Genomic DNA, 16,229 nt, shown 5'->3' with positions numbered 1-16,229 from the left:
AGTTGTGTAGAGTCGTCTAATAAAAAGTTATGAAATATTTCCTTGAAATAGTTTTTGTAGAGTAAAAATCAATCTAACAAATTTAAGTTGGCGGCTATTGATATTTAATCATCATAAATAATTTTATCGTACATTAATGTCATTACGTCTATAAAATAAATATCGTCCATATGTTTTATCAAAGTAGTATCTACCAATGTTTAACTCCTAAACTTGTAAGTAACATAGTAACTCCAGAAAACAAACCCTCACCTAGAACTAATCCACTACTAAATATTATCATTCCAATTCTACCTTTATCACTAATTTTGTGCCAATTATAAGCAATTAACCCACCAATAAATCTCGCTAATGTAAAATTGGGGGTATTGTATATACCTATCCCTACTGCGACTCCATTTGGTAAGTAGACTAAATACTTGTAATATTTTGAAGTTGAGTCCAATGTGTTTTTAAGTAACGAGATTAGCCCAAAAATAACTCCAAAAAACATAGCAAATTCCATAGCTTTTGGAGGTAATCCTTCACCAGTAACTAATCTCGAACAATCAACCCAAATGATAGCAGTGGGAATTCTGAAAGTATCGCTGGGGATAGTATAAACTTTCATGTAGACTTTATACATTATGGAACTTAGAAAAACCAGGTATACTGTTCCAATAATTTGAGCAATAAATTGAGCTTTCGGAGATGCACCAATTAAGTGCCCCGTTTTCAAGTCTTGCATTAAATCACCAGCTTGTTGTGCCCCTGCTTCAGCTACTCCTCCAGATATCAAATTTATTAATATCTTAGATGGATGATTTGATGGAATTATGAATGCAAATATCAACTGTGATAACTTTCCAATTCCACTTACAGGGTTTATGTCAGAAACTCCTAAAGTTCTTGTAGCTAATACACTGAATAGCATTGCTAGTAAAATTGCAGTCAAGGAAGCATAAAGTGGAATTAGTTTACCAAAGATAATCTTCAATGTGATCACACAAAGTATTGTGGATCCAATAGTTCCAATAATTGCTACTTTATTTGAGATAAGAAAATTTGCAGGTACTTCAACTGCCGCGTTTATTGGTACAACAACAGTTTCATCACTTTGTTCTTCATCAGGATGTTGTAAGTTGTATTCTCGCTGGCGTTGTTGTAACTCCAAAACTTGAGTATATGAAGCTTTCCTTTTTTTATAATCTTTGACTAAGTCCCTTATACTTTTAATACTCAAAACAATAAAAGATACCAATGAATCACTAACCATTATACTTAAACTAATCCACAAAATCCAACCTTGACCACCGGATATCCAATCATCAATAGGGCCCGGTGCCCAGTTCATAAATTTGGATAAAGGAGCTAAAATTGCCCAACCAAGTACGGCTCCAAATAGCATATATGATACTGTTGGTAATCCCATAATTATTCCTTGTCCCATATAAGCTGGAGATGGCTGAATATTCCATTCATAATTATTTGAAGCCCAAGTACCAAATATTGGGATCTTTTTGAGGACGGGTAAGAAAAAACTTGCAATTGTATAAATTGAAGAAATAATAAAAGTGGCAGTCAAAGATCTCATATTTGAATTATAATTTATTGATTCCAAAAGTTGAGATGATGAAGTTTGACGCTGTAAAACTGATTTATTCAAATCATCCTCGTCTTCTTCTGGATCTTCTTTGGTGTCATCTTCATCATCATATATTTCAGTACCATGTAATACTGAAATCAAAGTAGCAGTGGCACTTCCAGATGGAAATGGTAACTTCTCCTTTATGATAACTTGTCTTCTCAATGGAATTGCAAAAAAAACACCAAACAATCCCAATCCCATTGACCAAATAATTAATTCTTTTGTTGAAAAAAATATTTTATGCCCCAATCCTGTTTCGTCAGCATTCAAAAATTTTTCAATTGCAGGTATAATCCCTATGAATCCGTAACATAATGGACCTGTACCAACTGCAACTGCAATAGATTGAATATAAACATTCTCGACATCAGTGAAATTTTTAGACATCGGAGTTAATCTGAATATAGCAAACCCCAATAAAGCTGCAGGAAGTGACATCATTGAAACCCATCCTGTCTGTAAACCAAATTGAAAATTTGATATTAGTATAATTGAGCCAATCAAGAGACCAACTATCGTTGATCGTAATGTCACCTGGGGTAGTTTTAATTTAGTGATATAACTATTTGATTTGGTGGGTGGTGTTTCCTCTAGTATTATTGACATTTCTATTATTTCTATAGTCTGAAGAAACGTTTATATTCAAGTTGGTCAGTTAATTTTCACTATTTCTGCACAATTCACTTGTTTACTTGTCTTCTGTGATCTGATTACTTTGATCTTGCAACAAATTACTAAGCTATTGATTGTTTTACTAATTGTAAGTAGATCTATGTAGAAAAAAAAAAAAAAAAAAAATTAAAAAAGAATAAAGTTCCGTCTTTATCGTTGCTGCAACTTAGTTGATTGACCAGACTACATTTCAGGTGACAAGATATTCGATTTGCTACTCAGTATATAGTCGAGTTGGTCTTTCCATTCTCCAGACAAATTGCAAGTTGAGCTTCACAACTGTCAATGAATAATCTTATTTTTATGATTTGAATGGAATTTGTTTCCTAATTAAGCCAAATTAACCATTCTCTATTACTCAGAAGTTCAACCCTTTTTTTAAAATATTTGAAACTGAACTATCCATAATGATACTGTACCATTAAAATGACCGAAGTGTTTTTCATTGATTGAGTTTTTGCTTACTGTTGAAACAAAGGGTTCGTATCGATTTGTTTAAGACAGAATCCGCTCAATAATTCTGGCGAACAAACTTTACGAAGTAAAATGATTAGTTCAACCATTAAATTCATCAACTCCCGTGAAATCTTATCCAATGTTAATTCTTCCCTGATTTAGAAGTCAATCAGCTACCTTTAAGTTGTTGGGTTAATGTTGTATATCTGAATTTTATCATGAAACTGAAATAATAGATAAAAACATGGAACAGAAAAAAGCCAAAAAAAATCCATCAGGAAGACTAAAGCATTTAGTAGATCATCAATTCAACAACATAAGTGTTTGAGACAAGTATGTTGAGGAATAATAACGTACGAATGGTGTACTAGAAAGGAACGTTGCATGGAGATAATACTGCATAGAGAGTTTTAAAATATAAGCTTTTGTGTAAGATTCTGAAACCTAGGCTCCGAGATCTACTATATTAAGTTAGAATAATCAATTGAACAAACTTAATTAGATTCCTGGACATGAAATTTTGGTAGTAATCAATTGTGGAGAAACCGTGTCAAGACAGAAGATGAGCTTCTTGCAAGTACCGCATTCCGAGTGAAATTTCAACGATCTCTTGAATTTTGAAATATACTGATGACTCTAAGTCAATGCTACTTGAATGTACGCAGTTATTTTTCAACATTCAAAGCATAATTACTCGGACCCTAATCTTTCAACTTCGACAATTCACGATCTGTAACCCATTGCAATTTTTTATCATCAACTTCATATTCCAAAATTAAATTTTTCAAATAATTTTCAAATTCAATTTTTGACCAACCTGCAAAATCTGGAGGATCTTTAGCATATTTTTTCATTAGCTTATCCCAATTTATATTCGACAAACTTTTACAATCTTGTTTCTTTATTTTTTTCAAAAGCCAAACCCTTGTTTGTTTAGTCATATTTGGAGTTTTGACATGACTCGTTGTTTCATTAAGTCTTGCCCATTTGTAACGGCATTGGATTCTAGATCTTTCACCATTCATTCTTTCACTAATTATAGTCCAGTTTATTTTTGGTACCAAATCTTGTAGAGAAGATGCTTCTTCTTTGTCTTTATCTTTTTCTTTGTCTTCTTCATATTTCAATTTATGTAACATTTCATTAACTAACTCAATTAATTTTGATTCTTGTTCTGATGTCCATTTTTCTTTCTTTCTATCTGGTCCACATTTAATATAATTTCTCCAACGATCTCTACAATCTTCTGGCATTCTACCTAATAATTCTCCAATAGTTGACCATTTTCCCGGATGACTAGTAGCCAAATTTTGTAATTTTAAATCTTCTTCTTCATCCCATTTGGCTCTTTTATCAAAAATATGATATCTTCTTCTTGTATGTTTATAAATACTAGATTGAGTACGATATGGAAATATTTTACAAATTTTTTTCCAAAATTTATCTTTTTTACGTTCAGTTGACCAAATTCTGTTGCATAGGGCTTCTCGATCCCAATTATGAAAATGACAAAATCCTGCAAAATAATAGTCAAGTATTGCATCTTCTTCAGTACTAAAAGGCCGTGGTTTATTCTTTTGTTCTTCTGAGGTATTGGCAGCAAACCATTCATTTCCTTTTTTGATGGCTTCATCTAGTAATTCTTCTTCAGATTTTATATTTGTAAAATCATATTTAGGTAGTTCTTTTGGTACTTCTTTAGTAGTTTTTTTCTTCTTTATTGAGTTCTTTTTCTGAGTTGATTTCGGTTTCAGTATTGATGAGGATGATAGGGATGATGATTCCACTATTGGATTGATCTCCGGTGTTTGATAAATGTCATCTTCTTCTACCATAGCCTTAGCAGCGGCCAAGAGTCTAGCTTGCATTTCTTCATTCAATGGATTTTCATCATCTTCTGTATGCAGATGTGAGACTCCATGTAAAGCTTCATCAATTAATGAAGTATTATTTTCTTGTGATTCAAAGTCATTCAAACTTTCGATAATGTTTTGATCATTGTTCAAAGGTTTTGTTATGCTTCTTTTTCTAGATTTTGCTACAGAACTTGATCTTCGTCTTTTAGTAGCTTTTCGATTGTTGGTGTTGTCTTCATTATATTTACCTATTGAATCATTCAAAAGTCCATCTATCTCATCAAATTCATTTTCATGATCAGTTGCTGTGATATGGGTCCTTTTGTCCTTTGAATGGTCTTGTGACGTCGTATTTTGTAGTATTGCTCCTTCTATGGGATCATTTATCATTAAAGGTACTGGTCGTTAGAATTGTAATTTACCCAGCTCGTATTCATAAAAAAAATAAATCCTGGTTTTGATATTTACCAAATAATTTACCGCTACATTATCATAAACAATCAATAATGTATCAATGGCAAGTTATATAACGCAATATTTTCCCCATATATCTTCACTATCCTTGTCATCAACCGATGATATTAATCAAGATTCATATAATCCATTGGAGTACAATAAGGTAAACTACATTATTATAGTTGATTCCAGTAATGATTTAAAATCAGAAGAAAACGACCCCACTAAAGATATAATAGCATATGCTCAGAATGAAGTAACGGAAGATAATCTAGATAAAAGAAAAAATTCAATTGGTATAATTAAAGGGATTCTAGCTTTTATTAAGGGATTCTCGTCACATAAAGCTCAAGAACAACCAATGATTCTTAAATTACTGAATGAATCTATAGTTGTACTACAATTGGAATCATTGTATTTGTTGGTTTGTTCGGTCAACACCAAAGACGATAGAGTTATAAAGCAACTACAGTTTCTCATAAAACAACAACATTGTTTTTTTAAATTATCAAATAAATCAATTCAAGAAAATGAAATAAAATTAGGAAAAGATATTTCAAATAAATTACTTGTTGAATGGTGGACAAAATTCATTAAATCATATAATTCTCAAGAATTACTTATAGATATTGGCTGGCCCAATCATTTGAATTATTTGGGATTTATTAGTATTTATATGCCAGGAATAAATCATCGAAATTCTTCAATTACTACATCAAATAGATTGAAGGAAGATATCAAAAAAACCTTACGTAGCGAAGATTTGGTTCCATCCGGAGTATTAATCAATTGTTTTTCTAAAGTTCCTAAAAAGTTGGGATATATATATTCACAAGTTTTAGATGATAGCATAGAGAATGAATCAATAATAGATGTTTATAATTTGATGGAGTATGAATTTATATTTAAAGAACAGAATGAAGATTTAAATGCATCAAATTTAGATGAAATTGATGAAACTAGTGGACCATTAAGTATACTAAATCCAATGAATTTAACGAATAGTTTAGTAGTGCAACCTTGGAATTCAGTCTCTGGTATAATTCGACGAGAGAGCCAAGAAACTTCCACAGATGATAATCAAACAACAGCAGGTTCTGGATGGTTATCTATGCCGAATTTTTTCGGTAAATCAAATGATTATAAACCGGTTATACAAACACCACAAGAAGAAATGAATAACGGTCAATTCTTATATGGAATTCAAACTGATCAAACTATTAAAAGAAAAATAGTGTATTTACCTACTAAAATTGATGATATTATCAAAAATGAAGAATATCAATTAATAACATTTGTGAAAGATGAAATATACATAACTTTAATTTATTCATCAAGTTTTATAAATCAATTAGATGATCCTATTTTTTATTCAAATTTATTACCAACATTAAATTCAATTTATGAAGATATAGAGCAAGAACTGTTAAATTCAACATTATCAAAAAGTATAAACTCAATAAAAACAATAAATATAAGTTCAAAAATAGATTCAGAGTTTTTATATACAATTTTTAATTTAAAAAATAAATCATTCACTTCATCATTACCATTAATTATAAATTCAAATAAATCAAAAAATCATCAAATTATAATAAATATTCATAATCAAATTATTGAAATTTTAAATAATTTAAATTTTTTATCATCAATTAATGAATTTTATCATAAATTTAAATCAAATCAAAATAATGATTGGATTTTTTATTTAATTAAATATAATTTTAAAATTATCATAATTATAAAAAATAAAAATAGATATAATAATCATAATAATCATAATAATGATAAAGATGATGCATCTGTTATTGAAGAATCTGTTTTGAATCAAATTACTGGATTTGTTTCTGATTATGCGAGTTTAGGATTTTTAGACAATTTAGGTAGTGATGTTAAATATTGGTTAGGTCAAGTTATTGAAACAGAAGAGTGATAAATAGAATCTAATACTAATGATCTTGAGAAAAACAGTGGTGCTTTGGATTATATTAGTAATGTGTTTCACTGATATTGGCATTCAATATTATTGAAAGTTTTGTGATTAGTTATGAATTTTCTTCACTATGATGAAGAACATACGACAGAACGAAAACTTCATTAAATGAAATTTTGTAGAATTTTTTATAAAATGTAAAGAATTAATTATCTCAAATTAGCTAAATTCTTATATCAGTGAAGAAACCAAGATGTTTATGTGAAAGCAAAAAAAGGGTACCTTACATATGTTTCAAACAATCGTGAAAGACCAATTGATTGAAAAAGTTTATCTTGATAATTGGTTATTTAAAATATTTCAATCGGATCGAGATATAATAGCCTAATTTCATGGAAATAGATGGTTAAATTTAATTCTTTTAACAATTTCAAGTTTTGAAAATGTGAACTATTAATCGAATGATCCTCTGGTGCATCTAAATTAAAGTTTCTATATCTTATCTACTAAGCCAATTACTACACAATACAAAAGTTCAAAAATAAAATCTTGAAGAATTATCTGAAAGTTATGAACAAATAAGTTTAAAATCTATTAAGACAATTGAAAAATTTGGCTTAGAAGTAAAACTTATACATTATCCCAGATTAGATTGGTAAAAAAAAAGTGTGGGGATCGATTACTAAGTGTTTATCTAGTCTATTGAATTTTAAAAAGAATACAATGGATGAATAAGTAAGATTGACTCTTTATTGTTTTTAAACGAATCTAGGGTTTTCAAAATTGATTAATTCAAAATTTCACATTCAATAGCCTTACACTACTCACATTCAGTTATCCAGTTAAATTCAGTTAAATCCAAAAAAGACGCGTCTAGTGAATTAAACAATAGATGCTTCAAACTTTAGTTTAATTTAAATGTCAAATTCATTTTCTCTTTGTCTCGATTGTTCCTAATTGATATTATATGCCGAAATTAATAAATTAAACTTTAAATTGAAACATACTTTAATGTATAATGATATAACATTTCAGTTTTCTTATACTAATATTTGTATGTAGATTGTAAATCGGATTATTTTTAAAATTACTTAAATCAAAACAATGTTTCAGAAATTAATTTATTTTTATTTTTTAATTCATTTTTTATTTTTTTCCTCATTGTTTTAAATTGTTTCAAATTATGTTATATGACGTAAAACAAAAGACTAGTTAAAATTTAAAAAGCATCTGATAAAATAAAATAAATTAGAACCAGCTAATAAATAAACATAGAAGAGTAAAGCCAACACATACATTCATTGACGCAAGACAATTTGAACTACTTTCCCCTCCTGAATTTTTGCTCGATTGGATTAGGTTCGATGTGATTTATATTAAGAAAGGAGGGGTGGATTCGGATCGAATAAACTAAAGTTTTTTTGACGTTAATTTAAAAAAAAAAAATAAACAATTTATTAAAGGTCAAACGTATGAAAATTTTTTCGTCAAATAAAATTAATAAATGTAGAATGTGAAGAAAAATGATTTAGAATGAACAATAGTAACCCTAAATTTTGAGAAAGGTTTCATTGCATAATATTGGTTTAAGCTGAATTAACATAACATAAGATTTCTGAAAGGAAACGTATGAATTAAATATATCAAACTCTTCTACTTACGTTATATAATTTTCTATTTCAAGGTATAAGCTGAAATATCTGAGTAAAAAAGGAATTTTCACTGAATTTTTAAAGGAATGATTTTAATTGGAATAATTCTTTTGTCCTTAAAAGAAATGCAAAACAATTCGATCGTATATATTTTAATATTTTTTATTTTTCAAAACTAATTGTTTATTAAATCAGTAGTCTAGCTTGCTAAACAGTAAAGAAATAAACTTAATTTAAAGAGGAAAGAACTATATACTATATACCATTTCTTATATTTCTAGCATTCACCATCTGAAAAACCCCTGCATTTTTTTTTTTTTTTTGTAATGTAATATCGATATGATGGTCATGATTGATTAAGAGTTTATACTCTTAAGCATGATTTAAAAATAAAAAAAATTTGTTGTTTGAGATTTATCTCTTACTAGGTCGCTATAGATTTGAGAAGATCTCAAAATCTAATTAGTTAAGTTGGTCTGAATGTTTGATTAAAATTCGAATCCAAAGTGAGGTTCGTTTGTTCTTTTTGTTTTTAGCTTAGTTAAATCAAAAGATCGATCTTTTTGAATTACTTTATTATCTTTAATCTACAGGCACATAAATTCTTTCACTCTTATATTCAACTTCTTCTCTTCCCCACTAAATCTTTATAATACTTTTTCAATTGGTTATGTGAATTACATTTTCATTGAATATTATACATTATATGTCTATTTTAATTTAGTTTACAATATACAGTTTTAAAATTTTTTTTCAAATTAAAACAAAATCACAAAAACCACTTAAGAGATTGCGCTTTAAAAATAAAAATAAAAGATACAAAAACATCTTATACAATAATAGAAATAAAAAATAACATACATTTTGAATAAAAAGAAATATTTGAATCTGGAGTAAAAGTTAAAAAGTAACAGCATGACCCTTCAGTTATGTTCATTATACAATAATTTAACCCTCATTCAAACTTGATTTAAGATCTTAGGAGCTTAAAATTCTAGTCATTGACTGATATATCTACGATAACCGTAAATGAATTTAGTGTTTGAAAAGTTGCTATCATTCAAAATCGATTAAAATCTACGAGGGAAAATTTTACGCATAAAATATATAATCATCTCATCTGGTTGTTCTTCTCTTCTTTTACTTCTTTTTTCATGCAACGAAAATATATAAATATATATATTACTGTCATAAATTATGTATATTCTGCAATAATATACTTATATCTGGTTTAATATTGCTATTTCTATACTGAAAATTTTTCTTGACATCAAACGCCCATTAAAAGAAAGAGAAATTAATTAAAAGGTTTGGTCTTTCATGGTCCTATCCTTTTAATATCCTAAATGAAGTCTACAAGTTAAAACATACAGTCTTACCGTACGGAACAATTGAATAGAGATTATAATCTGATGAAGTATAAAAATAAATACAATACAATACTGTATGTAAGAAAGTCTATAATATGCAGTATTTTACCGAGCTACAAAAATTTATAAAGTTTTGCCGTTTGAGTTACAAAAATGAAGTTGAAACGTCTAATTACATCATAGGTCTAATACAAATTGAAAAAATATATTAATATGAAGTTTTATTGATTGATTTACACTAAAAATAAATAATTTTTAAATGGACTCTGACTCCACCACTTCTCTTTGGTAAGTATCTCTTAATTTCTGTTTGACGCTAGTAATTTACTGAGAAATTTGTTGATGAGAACCCTTCAATTACAACTAATCTTTCTAATTACTCATATTTTGGTACCCAGTTGATTGCTTGCTCACCTACATCATAATTTTCTTCTACTCCGTAATTAGGTTAAGTTTAATTTCTTTCTACATCATTTTGACTTAATTTAGATCTACAAAAAATTACAACTAAATTAAATAATTGACTAAGGAACACTAACATAACCAAACTAAACGATACCATACACATACATGAAGTTTAGGGGTACTCTCAAAAATTCGCTTTTTTAAGTAACACAAAAGTAAAACTGTCGACCTAGCAGACATCCCCATCCTGGCCATCCTCATCCCATCCGGTCGAGAATTTATGTAAAACGAGTTAAATTGATATACAATTCAGAATATACAAACTTATTATCTCATTATCAATATTCTTTAAGTTACTTAGTATTAGTAGACATAAGAATACTTTACTGTAATAATACTTAATTTTACTTTATGTTTTGTGTGTTTTAATTTACTAAATCAAAAACCCCAAAGCTGAAAAAATAAAAAATAAAAATAAAAAAAAGCAAAAAAATTTTATTGTTTGTTCAAAAATACCATAAACATAAACTGGCTAAAAGAAACACAATTTAACGTATAATAAAATTTAAAGAATTTTACATAATTTATACAATAGAGATGATATCAATACTATATTATTAGTTATTTACAAAACTGATGAAAATTTTGTTTATATATATATTTAGATCTTCCTCCATCCTTCAAATATCTTTTTAAGAAAAGATTTCATTCCTTTGTTTCATATTCCAAGAATTTAATATCGAGGATAATATCTTGAAATATCATTTCGATTTATTCAAAATACTTCAACTTTATTATCAACTAATTTCTTAACATAGAAAATACCAAGAGAATAGGGATTTAAGATTTCTTTATCTTATAGTTAAGAAATTCATCGGATTAATTTATTTTCACTACATACATTCATTTGAAAAAAATAAATAAATAAACAATCTACAAGAAAAGTTTATACTATAATATTATACCCCATATTATATTCAATTTCACATACTTTATTCACATCAAAAATATAAAAAAAAAATAAAATATAGAAAAATAATATAAAATTATAATGGGAAAATTTGATTTTATAAGTGGTAGAACAGCTACTGCTGGTTTAAGAGGTAAAAAATTAAGATTAGCAGTTACTGCAATTGCAACAACTGGTTTTTCATTATTTGGTTATGATCAAGGTCTTATGTCCGGATTAATTTCTGGTGATCAATTTAATTATGAATTTCCACCAACAAAAGAAAATGCAACTATTCAAGGTGCTGTTACTGCTTGTTATGAATTAGGTTGTTTTTTCGGTGCAATTTTTGCATTAGTAAGAGGTGATAGAATTGGTAGAAAACCTTTAATTGTTTGTGGTTCATTTATTATTATTATTGGTACTATTATTTCAGTTACTGCTATAAAACCTTATTGGCAAACTGGTCAATTTGTTATTGGAAGAGTTGTAACTGGTATTGGTAATGGTATGAATACAGCTACTATTCCTGTATGGCAATCAGAAATGTCTCGTGCTGAAAATAGAGGATTTTTAGTTACTTTAGAAGGTGCAGTTGTTGCTGTTGGTACTTTCTTAGCTTATTGGATTGATTTCGGATTTTCATATATAGATTCATCAGTTCAATGGAGATTTCCAGTTGCTTTTCAAATTGTTTTTGCAGCTATTGTGTTTGCAGGTATTATAAATTTACCAGAAAGTCCTCGTTGGTTAATTGCTCATAATAGAAAACAAGAAGCTTATGAAGTTCTAGGTTATTTAAATAATGTCAGTCCAGATGATGATGAAGTTATTGCTGAAGCTTCACTTATAATTGATGCAGTTAATAGATTTGCTAATGCTCAAACTGGTTTTAGAGATTTATTCACAGGAGGTAAAACTGCTCATTGGCAAAGAATGGTTATTGGATCAAGTACTCAATTTTTCCAACAATTTACTGGTTGTAATGCAGCAATTTATTATTCAACTTTATTATTTTATCAAACAATTTTCAATTATTCTAAATATAGATTATCATTGATTTTAGGTGGTGTTTTTGCAACAATTTATGCTTTATCAACTATTCCATCATTCTTTTTAATTGATACATTAGGTAGAAGAAAATTGTTTCTTATTGGTGCAACAGGTCAAGGACTTTCTTTTATAATATCATTTGCTTGTTTAGTTAGAGATACTGAAGAAAATGCAAAAGGTGCTGCAGTTGGTATTTTCTTATTTATTGTATTTTTTGCATTTACAATTTTACCATTGCCATGGGTATACCCACCAGAAATAAATCCATTACGAACAAGAACAACAGCAGCTGCAGTTTCAACTTGTACAAATTGGCTTACAAATTTCGCAGTTGTTATGTTTACACCTGCATTTATTGAAAAATCAGGTTGGGGATGTTACTTATTTTTTGCATGTATGAATTTCTTATTTATTCCAGTCATTTACTTCTTTTATCCAGAAACTAAAGGTAGATCATTGGAAGAAATTGATATTATATTTGCAAAAGCTTATGTTGAAAAAAGACAACCATGGAGAGTTGCTGCTACTTTACCAAAATTATCATTATCTGAAATTGATGAACAAGCTAAAGACTTAGGATTATATGATGATGATTTTGAAAAAGATAATTTTGAAACAAAAGAAGATATAAGTGATTCTACAAGTGCTGAAAATAATGGAGTTTTTGAAAGAAAACCTCATCAACAAGAAGAAGAAGTTTAATATTGACTATTTTAAAATTAGTGCTTTTATTTAATTAAACTTTCTTTTTTAAAAATTTAATGATTAATTTGTTTTAATATAATAGGGTTATTGTGTTTCAGTTTTGCTGTTTTTTTTTTAATTTTATTGTTTATGAATTAGAATTATAATAAAGAAATATAGAGACTCCGATTATAGAAATTATTGCTCTTATGAACTTGTAGTAGTTTTGTAATAGTTTTGATCATTTTTGTATCTTTTCAAGTTGTTTTCAATCTTGAGCCGAATTTGATTTTTCATTCGAATTAACAAACCGCCTAAGAGATTTTTGTTTCAATTCTTAAAGCGAGAATGAAAACAAATCTTGGGGGGGATTGATTTTAAAACGTATTAATTATGTACTATATTCATAATTCAACATATTAATTCTTGGGTAAATTAAAATTTCGCTTTCAAGCCTCCTAGAACATCTCTAAGTGGCAAACAGTATTTGGTGATCTTTTTAGAGGAGTTTATGTATGTTTGTTCATTTGTTTTTAGTACTCAGATTAGATCTGACGCGGCTAAAACAAAAATCAAAATTCATAAAATTAAAAAGAAAATTTTATTCCAAAACACTTCCATGATATAAACGACTGTAAAATAATATGATGTAAAAATACGTCATGCTCGAAATTATTAATCGATTTGTAACTTGACTAGTTAAAAGCTTCATTTAATTGTTCCACTTCTATTTTTCTTAATAGTTGCAAAATAATAATTTTTTCTTAACTATGTTTCTCTGTAATTATGTATTGGGCCTTAATTAAATTTATGTTTTAGTGTTAGACACTACTTAAGAGAAAGCTACCAATTCGTCTGTCAATAAAATATTACAACAACAACATCGGATTAATATTACTTTTTGTTAAGACATCATTAATAAATATTAAAGAGATTTCTTGGTGTTTATCAACATTCAATTTTGCTATTTGTGTGAAATTTACTTAGTGTTTGATTTAAGGTATGATTAATTATAGTTGAAGTATAGTCTCATCAATACGATCAATATAAAGAACTGGGGATTAATTTAACACGAATTGCTTTCATTCATATTGTTTAAAATATTATTTGATTTTTCTTAACTATGATTTTGACAATTTATTTTATGTAAAATTGTTGCAAAATTAACCAAAATTAGTTAAGTATCTTGCTATGTTTAATTAAGAAAAAGTATTCTTCCCCACCAACTAAGAATATCATAAAAATGACTTAAAAATATATATAGAACCTGGAAATTCCAAAAATTTAACATGGTTGTGGAATATATTTGATAAGTTAAAAAGTTGCCTACATTGACACTCATTTATCGCCAATATAGAATACAAAGACATTGTTTTTTTCAAAAATGGGTCTAGGGGTTTTAACAAAAAGAACGAATACTTATGGTTTACATGGTAAAAAATTAAGAATGACAATAACTGCTACAGCAGTTGCAGGATTTTCATTATTTGGTTATGATCAAGGTCTTATGTCAGGTTTAATTGCAGCCGAACAATTTAATTGGGAATTTCCTGCTACTAGAGATAATGGTACTATACAAGGAGCTGTTACAGCAAGTTATGAAATTGGTTGTTTTTTTGGTGCATTATTTGCATTAATGAAAGGTGAAAGAACTGGTAGAAGACCATTAATATTTGTTGGATCTATATTAATTATTATTGGAGCTATAATATCAACAACTCCATTTAGACCTCATTGGCCATTAGGACATTTTGTTGTTGGTAGAGTTATAACTGGTCTTGGTAATGGATTAAATACAGCTACTATACCTGTATGGCAATCCGAAATGTCTCGTGCTGAAAATAGAGGATTTTTAGTTAATATGGAAGGAGCTTTTATAGCTGTTGGAACTTTTATTGCTTATTGGACTGATTTTGGATTTTCATTTATTGATTCATCAGTTCAATGGAGATTTCCAGTTGCTTTTCAAATATTTTTTGCATTACTTGTATTAATTGGTATATGGGGATGTCCAGAAAGTCCACGTTGGTTGATAAAAAATAATCATGAAGATGAAGCTCGTTATATTTTAGGTAAATTAAAAGGAGTTAAAGCAAATGATAAAGAAGTTCAGGAAGAAATTTCAGGAATGATTGAATCAATAAACAAGTTTTCAAGAGTTCAAGGTGGTATACGTGAAATTTTTACAGGTGGTAAAACTCAACATTTTAGAAGAATGATTATTGGATGTAGTGGACAATTTTTTCAACAATTAACTGGTTGTAATGCAGCTATTTATTATTCAACATTATTATTTTATCAAACTATTTTTAATGGTACTCAATATAGATTATCGATGATATTAGGTGGTGTTTTTGCAACAATTTATGCTTTATCAACTATTCCATCATTTTTTTTAATTGATACTTTAGGTAGAAGAAAATTATTTCTTATTGGTGCAGCTGGTCAAGGTATTTCTTTTACTATATCATTTGCATGTTTAATAAATCCAACACCTGAAAATGCTAAAGGTGCAGCAGTTGGTATTTTCTTATTTATTATATTTTTTGCATTTACATTATTACCATTACCTTGGTTATATCCACCAGAATTAAATCCATTAAAAACCAGAACTTATGCAAGTGCAGCATCAACTTGTACAAATTGGTTAATGAATTTTGCTGTTGTTATGTTTGTTCCTAAATTTTTAGAAACTTCAGGTTGGGGAACTTATTTATTTTTTGCTGCAGTTAATTTTTGTTATATTCCAATTATTTATTATTTTTATGTTGAAACAAAAGGTAGATCTTTAGAAGAAATTGATATTATATTTGCAAAAGCTTATGTTGAAAAGAAACCAGCTTGGGTAATTGCAAATACTATGCCTAAATTATCATTAACTGAAATTGATGAAGAAGCTACAAAATTAGGATTACATGATGATTCAGATGATGAAGAAATAGATCATGAAAATATTATTGGTTCTGATGGTGATGGTTATGGTTATGCTGATGATGAAAATTTTGAAAAATCAAATTTTGAATCTGGAGATTTAAGTGAAACTGATTCTAATACAAATTCCAATATAAACTCGAATACAAATTCGAATGAAAATAATAATGAAAAATAATTGAATA

General features: G+C 28.0%; 5 protein-coding genes across 5 annotated transcripts; 3 read left to right on the top strand and 2 right to left on the bottom strand. All coding sequences in view use genetic code 12, as the record gives it.

Moving 5' to 3' along the window:
- Positions 1-190: 190 nt before the first annotated feature.
- OPT8 (Opt8p) lies at positions 191-2,233 on the bottom strand (the record flags this gene model as incomplete). Its single annotated transcript, XM_051757769.1, has 1 exon — positions 191-2,233. The coding sequence occupies one exon, from the start codon at positions 2,231-2,233 to the stop codon at positions 191-193; it is 2,043 nt and encodes a 680-aa protein (XP_051614461.1).
- A 1,223-nt stretch (positions 2,234-3,456) lies between these two features.
- KGF55_003019 (uncharacterized protein) lies at positions 3,457-5,001 on the bottom strand (the record flags this gene model as incomplete). Its single annotated transcript, XM_051757768.1, has 1 exon — positions 3,457-5,001. One exon carries the CDS (start codon positions 4,999-5,001, stop codon positions 3,457-3,459), a length of 1,545 nt encoding a protein of 514 aa, XP_051614460.1.
- Positions 5,002-5,125: 124 nt separating this feature from the next.
- KGF55_003018 (uncharacterized protein) lies at positions 5,126-7,000 on the top strand (the record flags this gene model as incomplete). Its single annotated transcript, XM_051757767.1, has 1 exon — positions 5,126-7,000. One exon carries the CDS (start codon positions 5,126-5,128, stop codon positions 6,998-7,000), a length of 1,875 nt encoding a protein of 624 aa, XP_051614459.1.
- A 4,478-nt stretch (positions 7,001-11,478) lies between these two features.
- Positions 11,479-13,131, top strand: KGF55_003017 (uncharacterized protein; the record flags this gene model as incomplete). The annotated part of the gene is made up of 1 exon (XM_051757766.1): positions 11,479-13,131. The coding sequence occupies one exon, from the start codon at positions 11,479-11,481 to the stop codon at positions 13,129-13,131; it is 1,653 nt and encodes a 550-aa protein (XP_051614458.1).
- A 1,366-nt stretch (positions 13,132-14,497) lies between these two features.
- Positions 14,498-16,222, top strand: KGF55_003016 (sugar porter family MFS transporter; the record flags this gene model as incomplete). Its single annotated transcript, XM_051757764.1, has 1 exon — positions 14,498-16,222. One exon carries the CDS (start codon positions 14,498-14,500, stop codon positions 16,220-16,222), a length of 1,725 nt encoding a protein of 574 aa, XP_051614457.1.
- Positions 16,223-16,229: the final 7 nt, after the last annotated feature.

Source organism: Candida pseudojiufengensis (assembly GCF_024610245.1).
Source record: "Candida pseudojiufengensis strain CBS 10847 chromosome Unknown scaffold4, whole genome shotgun sequence".
NCBI lineage: Eukaryota > Fungi > Ascomycota > Pichiomycetes > Serinales > Debaryomycetaceae > Lodderomyces > Lodderomyces pseudojiufengensis.
The sequence above is the reverse complement of the archived record's forward strand: the minus strand, read 5'-3'. Positions and strand labels throughout refer to the sequence as shown.